At 34.8% G+C, this 11,819-nt stretch overlaps 1 protein-coding gene and 1 long non-coding RNA gene across 2 annotated transcripts; both read right to left on the bottom strand.

Annotated features, from left to right (window-relative positions):
• Positions 1-2,084: 2,084 nt before the first annotated feature.
• Positions 2,085-7,153, bottom strand: LOC131963061 (V-set domain-containing T-cell activation inhibitor 1-like). Its single transcript, XM_059328197.1, has 4 exons — positions 7,027-7,153; positions 4,864-4,913; positions 3,848-4,168; positions 2,085-2,446 (listed from the first exon to the last, which is right to left on the bottom strand). The coding sequence occupies exons 1-4, from the start codon at positions 7,041-7,043 to the stop codon at positions 2,340-2,342; spliced, it is 495 nt and encodes a 164-aa protein (XP_059184180.1). The 5' UTR covers positions 7,044-7,153; the 3' UTR covers positions 2,085-2,339.
• Positions 7,154-8,091: 938 nt separating this feature from the next.
• LOC131962997 (uncharacterized) lies at positions 8,092-11,668 on the bottom strand. The gene is made up of 3 exons (XR_009389985.1): positions 11,624-11,668; positions 10,281-10,371; positions 8,092-8,857 (listed from the first exon to the last, which is right to left on the bottom strand). It is a non-coding gene; the product is annotated as an uncharacterized LOC131962997 (long non-coding RNA).
• Positions 11,669-11,819: the final 151 nt, after the last annotated feature.

Genomic DNA, 11,819 nt, shown 5'->3' with positions numbered 1-11,819 from the left:
AAAACCACTCAGGTATTACATATTAAATGTAGATATGTAGAAATGTTAGTTACAACTTTAAATAAACATGGTAATAAATAAAGTGTACAATGTATACTATGAAGTAATGTAACAAGAACATTTACACAGCAGGAAAACACAAAATACTCGCTGACAAATATTTCGCATCAGAATTGTTCAAACCAACTACTGGATATTGGGGATGGATGAAGTCAAAATTAAAAATTAATTAATATGCCAATAAAATGCACCAAAAATATGATCAACAGCCCTAGGCTTTAATTAATTAATCAATAAAATGTGTATATTTTACTCATTTATCAAGTTTTCGAGAAATGCTCTGAGTGAATCTGAGTTAGTTTCTAGAATCGGTTTTCACTGCAATTTTGTATGTTAAATGTATAATAATGTTAAGGAAGTCCTGCCACTCTATGGAAACAGCACAATAATGGCTTGAAGTGGGAGCAATCAAAAATGAAAATGAAACACTTTTCCAAGTGTCACAAATTTTGTAAAAAAAAAAAAAAAAAGAAAAAAAAAAGAAAAGAAGCTTGCTCCACATATTCTACACATTGAACTATTCCCATGTTTCCAGCCTCTCCTCTCCTCTCCTCTCCTCTCTGCTCTGTGTAAACAGATTTTCAGTGAATATTTTTCACGTGATCGTTCATCTCAGCAGAATCAATCATGGCTTCGCAGTGCTGCTCAAAAATTATTTTGACAGAAATGTCACTTTTTTCAGCTTCGTTTTTATTACTTTTTCTAACAAAGTTTTGTAACACTGAGCTGTCGGGTCTATACAGTGGCATCAATTCAGCTTGACGAATCATGCGACTTACAGCTCTGGGGACTATTTTATAGGGACGTTTGCGGTTAGCCTCAGCGTGCTGAGATTGAAGTATTGTTGAATATGTAACATATATTTCTGTTTATACTTAAATTATCAGAGCGATAAATGCCAATAATTTAAAAAAAACATGACCTTCACAACAGATTAGAAAAAAACATATCAAATAATCAACATATCCAATTAAAAAGTATTTTTGAATATCTTATTACAAACACAACAAAAATACAACATTTGTTATTTTTGATGGATACATTGTTTCCTTAAATCATTTTAATTATCATGTAATATTCTTCAGTTGTTTGACCTAAAAGATATAGTTCAACATTTTTAGACATTTTTTTGTCTTGAGGTCCCTTAATGTTTAAATTTGACATGTTTTACATCACGTCTTGGATGTAGCTTATAGCACTTGAAAAGTTGCTCTTTGTTTTATGCATTCATAAATATATATAAGAAAATAAAATGAAGTGACGTTTGGAACCTTGCTTTGGTGTCAAATAATATTAACAAATAAAACTTCATCAAATAACACAGATGGTGCATAGTGCAGAGTTGAAATGAAGAGTTCTGCATCATCTGCATAGAAACAAACATACGTAGCAGCAAAACAGAGTGATGTCAGCAGCAGGATAAACTGTTCCAGCCCCCTCCAGTGGACAGTCAGGGTATTTTTCCCCTGTTCTCTAATTATTATGAATATTGGTATTTCAGTCATCTGTTTTTTTCAGCCAGTAAATCAGACAAATTTAATTATTCAGTTTTAATGGTGTTCTTTAAGGAAGTTTAACCATCTGAACCCCAACAAGAAGATTCAGTGTGTTTCTTGCTCTTTTTAAATTTACTTCCGTGTCCTCATTTTTCACTGCAATATGTAAAAAATGTATAAAATATGTTTAGAATCTGTAAGTCCTGCAGCCTGTCCTGATGGCTAGAAAAAGGTACAACTCAATTATGTTTTTGTACAGAATGATAGTTATTATCATGAACTAAGTCATAAAAAAAGAAAAAAAGTAAAGTTGAATTTCTCTGATTAAAAAAAAATTGGAATAAATTGGAATTTATACTTATATTTATACAGTTTCTTTATGATAAACGGTGGATTGATGATTTTTTTAAAGGAAAACATACTATGCAAAAGCTTCCCAGTGCAGCCAATTCTGACCACCTTTTATTTTCATTAAATGTGTCTTTTGACTGCTGATTTATTATGAACACCTTCCTCATTGGAGTTCAGCTTTAATGTTCGTAAGGTGCTATTTAGCTCGCAATAGTAGCAAATATTAGAATTATTGGTTGTTAAATCCCCAGAATGGTACAAATAAAATAAATAAGCGACTTTGGGATTACTTTCAATTATCTCTGATTAAATGAGAGCTGATGAGTGAAGTCTGATTAATTCATGAAATCAAAGCTATTTTCTTCATACTATATTCTTTACACACTCGATACTTTAGTGTCAAAGCTGCCAGGTATGTGGCTTCCTGCCTCCTTAAAAACAATAACATATCAAAGACAGAAGAAGAAGAAGCGTGTGGAGGCACTTTAGTGTTACCGCTGTATTTCCAACGGTGGGTCCTACTGTTGCAACACGTTCACCTGCAAAATGAACACAACAGGGTCAACACCTGATCCTGGATCAGCTCGGACCATACACTGAAACTCTCACTCTGTTAGACACAGTAGAAACAGAAGATTTTTCTAATTCATTTGTTACTTTTCATCTTGTAAATTTAATCACTTGTATTTAGAAAAGTCTGCTTTTTTTCCTGGGAATACTGCCCCCTACATAAATATACATTACATTATAATAATAATTATATCAGTTAAAAAATGATGAAAGAAAAACAAATTCAACTAAGATTGTGTGATACAATAGAAAGCTCTGGAACAACCAACCAATGAGGTGAGGCTGTTTTCTCATCTGCTGTTTCCAAAGCCAAGAACAGACTGTGAAACTAAACATTTAACATGACAAGAATGAAGAATTCTGCTAAAAATATTTTTTTAAAATTAATGTTGGCATTTAATTGTTTTGTTTTTTAATTTACTTACCTATTTAATTTCCTTTTAGTTATTACTTATTGAAATGTATTTGTCATTTTGAATGACAGCCATTCATTCAAAACAATGAAGACATGTTAAAAGAAAACCATAGAGATAACTAAATAAATACAGAAATTAATCTAAGAATGGATAAATATGTTTTAAAACAAATCTAAAATAAATGCTAAATTTAGTTCAAAAGTAAAAGAATAAAAGGAAACTAATTGAGAAAAGTATTTGAATGATATATAAATTATAATTATTAATTAATTGGATTGAGACTTATAGATTCCTAAATGTATTTACTTTTTAAGTGTACATATATTTACTTAAATGTATTTTACCATTTTTGTGTACTTAATAATAAGGGTATTTAATACAAAGGTTTAAAAAACTAAAAAACTGAAACATTTGTAATATATTTTTATATTATTTCTGGATCATCTAATTGCATATTAATCAATTATAGGTTTAATTTTGGGATTTTGTCAGGCACCATTAAACATCAAGACACTAACACATAGCTTGTGGTTTATGTACCAACGATAACATGTACAGTTCAGGCCAAAAGTTTGGACACACCTTCTCATTCAATGCGTTTCCTTTATTTTCATGACTATTTACATTGTAGATTCATCAAAACTATTAATGAACACATGTGGAATTATGTACTTAACAAAAAAGTGTGAAATAACTGAAAACATGTCTTATATTCTAGTAAGCAAAGGGTGGTTACTTTGAAGAATCTAAAATACAAGACATGTTTTCAGTTATTTCACACTTTTTTGTTAAGTACATAATTCCATATGTGTTCATTCATAGTTTTGATGTCTTCAGTGAGAATCTACAATGTAAATAGTCATGAAAATAAAGAAAACGCACTGAATGAGAAGGTGTGTGTCCAAACTTTTGGCCTGTACTGTATGTATAAAAACCTGCTGGAGTCGTACAAACCTGAGACAGTGAGCGAGACGCTATGCTTGAAGCTCTTACTCGGGATGTTGCAGTCATACTGACCACCGTCAGACCGCTGCACATTCTTCACCTCAATAGAGAAGTTCCCCTTTTTGTACAAGCTCTGGTCGCTAAACACTCGACCACGGAACTTCTGGTTCTGGGTTGAAAGGTCTGCTACGCTCTGTCTGATGTCCAGCACGACGCTGTCGTCCTTGTCCCTCCAGAAGACGGAGACGGTCTCAGACGGAGGTATGCTGTATTGGCACGGCAGCAGGACGTCGTCTCCAATGTAAACCTGGACTCTGGACTGGCAGGTCACTGTGAGACAAACAGTTGTCACCCGTGTGTTTACTTATCAACCCTCACACCCTCACACTTGATTCTACGTGTCATTTAAAATGTGTCCAAGTGTTTGCACTAATCAGACCCTATTAAAAACATTAAATTCTCCTCATGCTCCTCAGTGACAATGTGAAGCCATGACTGATTTTGCTGAGACAAACGGTCACGTGACAAATATTCACTGAAAATCTGCATACACTGAGTAGAGAGGAGAGGCTGGAAACATGGAAATAGCTCAATATGTAGAATATGTAGACCTAACATTCGTTACACTGGTGAGCATGTGGCAAAGTGTTGTATATATACATTCAATTGTATTCCATTTTTCTTTTTTTAATTATCAGAAAAATTCAACTTGTTTTTTCTTTTCTGATTTATATCATTATAACTATGTAATTCTGCACAAAAAACATGATTTAATTGTTCCCACTTCTAGTCATGATTGTGCTGATTCCATGCACGACTCACATATTGTACATATACTTACATAAGACTACACTGAGTAAAATGTAAAAAGAGCAAGAAACGCCCTGAATCTGCAGTTTGGGGTTCAGAGGGTTAATCAGGACACTGTTCTTCAAAGTTAAATTATTTTTTGGAATGGTCGCTGCCCATTTCTTCTTTAACTAAAGATATATTTATTTTTATTAAACATGTTAAAATGGACTCACCTGTGTCCCATCTGTAAGCCAGGAACAGCCAGAGCACAATGCTTCCTGAACTGTGGAGACAAAAAAACTAACTCATTAATCATTTAACACAAAAAACACATCAAACTGTGAAAAGGTGACAAGAGGAGATAAGACAACTTTAGCTGTTTTTCCACTGCAGTTGAATACCTGGAATGAGGCGGGTCTCACTTGCCGAAACTCCCCTAATTTGAATATGAGCCGTCCAAGGCATTGACATGGCTGTCATTTGACCGGACTTTTGAGTCCCTGTCGAAGAGCAGGGCCATTTTTCTCCCCTGAAAAAAGCCTGGTTGCTGATTGGATAGAACACTAAGCAGGATGTGACGTAGTACTCGATAATTCTACTCCTTGATAATTCTACTCCTTACAAAATTGTCACCAACACTTATTGATGCACTAATAGCTCTTACTGCACGATTGTTTGCTTTTTTTTCTTGTTGTAAGTCCCTTTGGATAAAAGCGTCTGCTAAATGACTAAATGTAAATGTAAATGTACTCAACGCCACAACAACACATGCCATTTGTAAAAGTCGGTGAAGTAGCGAGTAGTCACAAGCATCAATAAACTGAGACCAGACATGAGATCTGATCGTACCCTCCGCTCACGTCCAAATTGATAAATGCCGAGCCTTGCGTAAAAATGGTTGTACACACACTTTACGCTCACTTTCTGTCGTACGCTCATTTGATAAATGATGGCCATTGTGTGTGTGGGTGTGTTGTTGTATCTAGCCTAAACAAGATCATATATTGTGAGAACACACTGCCCTGTCTCATGCCTGTCTGTGAAAGAAAGACAGAGCTACAGTGAAGAAAAACACATTGGAAATCTGTCTTCTTATAACTTTTCAAATATAACAACTGTTATATTAAAGTCTCAATAAAGGAAATACCAAACATACACAACATATTAATAGATGATAAAAGAGTTGTGTCATATCAGGAATAAAAGGAACCACAGTAGATGTTCTGCAAACATTGCTCAACGTTGTGCAAAAACATAATCCACATGACGACAGTCAAATAAAAGTTAACAGACCTGGAAGGTAGATTAAGCACAGGGCTGCTGTTTATCAGATGAGTTTTATCACTAAATAAACAGTCTTTAAGTTATTGTTTACTTTCTGCTGTTAACATTAATCATTTGTTATACTTGTATGTTTTTAAGCCGAACTCCATAAAAAATATATGCCAATTAAACATCACGTTTGAAGAAGGTGAGGCCTTTTTCGACTACTTTTTGTTGTTAACATTAAAGTCATCATAATGTCACTTTGGGGCCTTTGTACCTCTAATATAAAGCTTAACATCGTTCTTTGAGTTAACCCTAACATAGGACACACACCAGATCCCTTTTGAATATCTGCTAATATATCTGCTGACGTGTAGCCGACGCTTGAAATGCACGTTGGTGTTTTTCTAGTGTAGCAACTGATATTATTTCCGCACCATAGTCCATTAAAACATTTATCAAATTGTGACTTTAATTTGTCCTGGAAATATGGTCAGATCAAGTTAAATGCAATACAGGACACTCTTTAAATGGATTAGATTTGTTAAATGGGTTTAAACTAAGCCTGGTAACAAAAAATAAGCTACTTTTCCACATTTGTTTCCAGTCACAGTCACGTGCCCACCACACCAGGGTGTTGAGTATACGTCACTTAGGGACTTAATGAGTTAATGTAAAGCATAAAGCTGAATATGGGAGATTATAGAAGATTTAAAGTGTTTGTTACACGGGTGTCACCATGTGTTCTTATGGGTTAAGAGGAGTATGTGAGGCCTTTTACTTAACAGTGCTAATTAGCAAGTTTGCGGCCGCTTGTTGCGGTTGATTTAAACTAACAAAACACACTTTAAAGTACATACTTCGTTAAGTCAATTTCTGGAAATGTTCTGTGACTTAATAACAAGTCGGCTCAGATGGAAAAGCGTCCTCAAAGTGACCTAACGTGACCTTAAAATTGAAAGGTTTCACTTCTCTTCCGATTAGCGAACTAAGCTAACTAGTAGCCCGTGTTTAGCACGTGGCTAACTGCTAACTAGCTTGTTTACAGCCCCGGTTGAGTTTATACCATAGACTGTATGGTTTATACCGACAGGAGGGTCCGGGCCTTCTCACTTTCTCCGTCAACTAACCTTATCAAACCAGTCATGTCAGTCCAGGTGTCCTCTACAGGCCCAAACGGGTTTCAATCAGATTAAACTTGTTAAAAATTATCCATTAACAACTGCGCACATCCGGTTGAACAAGCATACGTCATTATTACGTCGTGACGTAAGCTCGCCTTTTCAATTGAACTATGTTCGAAACAAAATCCATCATTATCGGCCAAATTTGTTTCTCCTCTGCACGCAACAGTATAATATATACTGTATATTAATATACGCTCTTTATTTCAGAAAGAAGTCTTATCAACTCCATATGTAACAACCTATTGGAATAACCTTATTAATAACCTTAACTAGAAAAAGATCTGGGATTTACCTTCTAGATATATAATCAATAAGAAGTTTAAAGAAGTATCTGTCAAGATAATTTACAGAATTTACCCATCTAAAGTTTTTTTTTTACAACGATGTAAGAAAGGACGGAAGCGCATTGCATTCATTGGATAAAAAATAGACACCTTATCTCATAATTACGAGATCCTGATTTCATAATTACGAGATCTTTTCTCATAATTAGCCTACGAGATATTTTCTCGTAATTACGAGATCAGGATCTCATAATTACGAGAAAAGATCTCGTAATGACCAGAAAAGATCTCGTAATTACGAGAAAAGATCTCGTAATTATGAGATAAGTTGTCTATTTTTTTTTTATCCAGTGAATGCAATGCGCTTCCGTAAGAAAGACATAGACTTAAACTGCTCTTTCTGTGAAGGACACCCTGAAGGTGTTTTTCATTTATTTTGGTCTTGCCCTTTCTCAACTAAATTATGGGAAGATATTTGTAACCCGATTAATTTTTCGATTGAACCTCATTTGTCCCTGTGCTTTGAACATTTTCTGTTTCTTTTGCAAAAGAAAAACAACACTATATAACACTAAATCCAAAATATTTGTTTGCAAATCAAAAAGTTTTGTTTCAACAGCAACAAAAACTCCCCGCATGCAGAAACTAACCAACACAAGTCCCAAATGAATAAGAATAAACCACTGAAACTCAGCTTTCTTTTCCCACAGACTTTATTGCATTTTTTTGGGTTTTCTTTTGCTGATAGTAATAATAATATAATAAAGAAGTGCTGGACATTCTTCATTTAACATTTACATTCACATCATGTTCCTTCTTGCCGCAGAGCTTCTTTTTTTTGTATACAAACCAAAAAGTTTTGTTCAAAAGTCTAAACATTTTATTTAAAAAAATAAAGTTTTGTTTAAAATTCAAAATTTTGTTTACAAATTTAAAAAGTCTTGATTAGAAATCGAAAACTTGTTTTCTGGAAAAGAGCAACAAGCATTTTAATTTGTATTAATCCATTTTAAATCACATTTTAATTATGTTACATGCCAATGAACAGAAATAGTTTTGCATATATTCTAAATACTTTAGCATACCATAACCATATCTTCTAAATAAAAACTATTTTTTTAAATGAAACATTTGGCAAAATCTTCTCTTTTTATCTCTATTATTGGAGGAATGTATCAGGTTATTCTAAACTTTGTGATGGCAATGTACATTTTAAAAGAACCCAGTTCCGGTCAGGAGTCCACAAAGTAAACAAAACCTCTTGATTACTTTTGTCCTTAATTTCTATTCTTTCACCACCGATTGTTAAATTTCAAAATCCCATAAGAATTTTAAAGAATCACTGGATTTAATCAAAACCCCACAGATTATGCAAAAAATAAATAAATAAACGTCTTCTCAGGTGCATGTGAAAATGATCTGCCAGCAAAAATAACACTCAGAGATTTCAGGCCCGTTTGTCGGGGACGAAGCTTCAAGTCAGGGTTCACCTGAAAGACAATCAGATGAAAACAAATGTCACATGATGCTCATTATCTGAAGATTAATCTGAGATGCAGCTCGGAACTCTGAGCCGAGGTCTTCATAAATCTGGATTTAAAATGAGTTAATTCATTGAAATAAATTGTAAAAGAATACATTATTAGAAAATTATGATACCAGGATGTTAAAGCCGTTACCATGCTCCCTCAAAACCCTTGGGAGTACTTCTAAAGAAGCTGTAGTATACTTCTAAAGTCTCTGAAGTACTTCTAAAGAAGCTGTAGTATACTTCTAAAGTCTCTGAAGTACTTCTGAAGAAGCCGTAGTATACTTCTAAAGTCTCTGAAGTACTTCTAAAGAAGCTGTGGTATACTTCTAAAGTCTCTGAAGTACTTCTAAAGAAGCTGTAGTATACTTCTAAAGTCTCTGAAGTACTTCTGAAGAAGCCGTAGTATACTTCTAAAGTCTCTGAAGTACTTCTAAAGAAGCCGTGGTATACTTCTAAAGTCTCTGAAGTACTTCTAAAGAAGCTGTAGTATACTTCTAAAGTCTCTGAAGTACTTCTGAAGAAGCCGTAGTATACTTCTAAAGTCTCTGAAGTACTTCTGAAGAAGCCGTAGTATACTTCTAAAGTCTTGGGAGTACTTCTGAAGAAGCTGTAGTATACTTCTAAAGTCTCTGGAGTACTTCTGAAGAAGCTGTAGTATACTTCTAAAGTCTCTGGAGTACTTCTAAAGAAGCTGTAGTATACTTCTAAAGTTTGGAGTACTTCTGAATAAGCTGTAGTATACCTCTAAAGTCTCTGGAGTACTTCTAAAGAAGCTGTAGTATACTTCTAAAGTTTGGAGTACTTCTGAATAAGCTGTAGTATACCTCTAAAGTCTTGGGAGTACTTCTGAAGAAGCTGTAGTATACTTCTAAAGTCTTGGGAGTACTTATGAAGAAGCCGTAGTATACTTCTAAAGTCTCTGAAGTACTTCTGAAGAAGCCGTAGTATACTTCTAAAGTCTCTGAAGTACTTCTGAAGAAGCCGTAGTATACTTCTAAAGTCTCTGAAGTACTTCTGAAGAAGCCGTAGTATACTTTTAAAGTCTTGGGAGTACTTCTCAACCCTCGGGAGTACATTGTAAGACTCAGGTGACTTTTAGGACTCAGGAGTAGTTCTAAAGACGTTTTCATGACTCAGCAGCTTCTCCCGACTCATTGAATCCACAAGAGTCTCATCTTTCCAGTCATGCCCGATTTATGCAACTCACAGACCCCAGTATGCAGAAACATTATAGGTGAAAATAACACATTTTACTGCAGGAGAAAAACTGCATGTTATCAGAATAAAGTGGGCATGTCTGTAAAGAGGACATTCATTGGTACACATAGAAAACATTTTGATTTGGAGAAGCTCTAATGACAACAAATGAAAATCAAACATACCACATGATAGGTCAAAAGGAGGAGGCTTGATATCTTCCAGGTCATAGCGATGAGGGCCGGCTCTCCCCCACTTCTTCTTCACTGAGCATTTCTGTTGGACACAGAGGACGGTGAGGTGTGAGACTTTAGACAGCGATGGCTTCACAACGGTCAACACTGTAGGTTTTTCAGGTAAAACTCTTTTTTAAGTACTCGCCACAGCAACACTGTTTCACAAAAACTCAAAGGCTTTGCGGTTTACCATCAATAATGTCTTAAAATTCTGTTAACAAAATTTGAGATGGATTTGTTGAATCCTTTTTGAGGAGTTTTAAAAAGTTCCATACCTGTCAAGGGACCAAAATTGTAGTTTCACGTTTGCTATGACATCATCATCAAGTTTTTTCGCTGAGTCACCATTAGGCGTGATAAGTTTGGAGATCACAGCATAGAACATACTGCTTTGGACGCCACATTAGTCCACATGTAAAAGTCTCTTACAGCACAAACACACTAATGACAGCTCCTGTATGCTGTGAGGTAAAATTACTGTTTTTGTAAATTAGCTCTGGTGGCTTTTAAGGGAACATAGATAACAGATTCAGTTCCCGTCAAAAAGAGCTGTCTGACAGCAAGGAATTGAGGAGAAAATATCATACATACACTACCGGTCAAAAGTTTTAGAACACCCCAATTTTTCCATTTTTATTGAAATTCAAGCAGTTCAAGTCAAATGAACAGCTTGAAAGGGTACGAAGGTAAGTGGTGAACTGCCAGAGGTAAATAAAAAAAGGTAATGTTAACCAAAACTGAAAGATAATGTACATTTCAGAATTATGTAAGTAGGTCTTTTTTCGGGGAACAAGAAATGGGTTAACAACTTAACTCTATGGAGTCTTGGGCTATTTTGTCCATTTTTTAGTTCTTTTCATGTCTTTGTAAGTCATTTTGTGTCTTTTTTTAGTCATTTTGTGTCTTTTTTTGGTCATTTTGTGTCTTTTTTTGGTCATTTTGTGTCTTTTTTTAGTCCTTTAGTTCAACATAAAATGTGATTTTGAATCTTTTTTTTTTTTCAAAACACTATCATGCTCAATAAAGAATTTTAAATGTTGCAAATGTGCATTCATTTCAGAGTAGACTGAGACATTAAACTGCATCATTTTCAATTAAATTCTGGAAAAGTTGGTGTGTTCTAAAACTTTTGACCAGTAGTGTATATCGTACACTTAAACTGATAGAGATTTGATTAGGTGTCTAAAAGCTGTTGATCTGTGGCCACATCCACAGCAGTACATGTATCTCTCTTCAAAGCTGTCAGATTCCTTTCAGCAGTAAGCAGTAATTTAAACTCCTCCCCTGCTGACCTTAGTGCAGGATCCCTGAAGTTTGTTGCACAGCTCCATCTCACAGCGTAGGCAGACATCCCCATTTTGCTCGGAGAACTGGAGCATGTCGAAAGAGAAGAAGTTGGATGTTTTCTCTCCGTTACTCAGAACTTTCATCCTCGCCTCATTTGAACATCTGTACAAAACAACAAGTCAGACATGAGCAGGTGATCCT

The sequence above is a fragment of the Centropristis striata genome, chromosome 24 (genome assembly GCF_030273125.1).
Source record: "Centropristis striata isolate RG_2023a ecotype Rhode Island chromosome 24, C.striata_1.0, whole genome shotgun sequence".
Classification (NCBI taxonomy): Eukaryota; Metazoa; Chordata; class Actinopteri; order Perciformes; family Serranidae; genus Centropristis; species Centropristis striata.
This window is presented reverse-complemented; position numbering and strand designations above follow the sequence as displayed.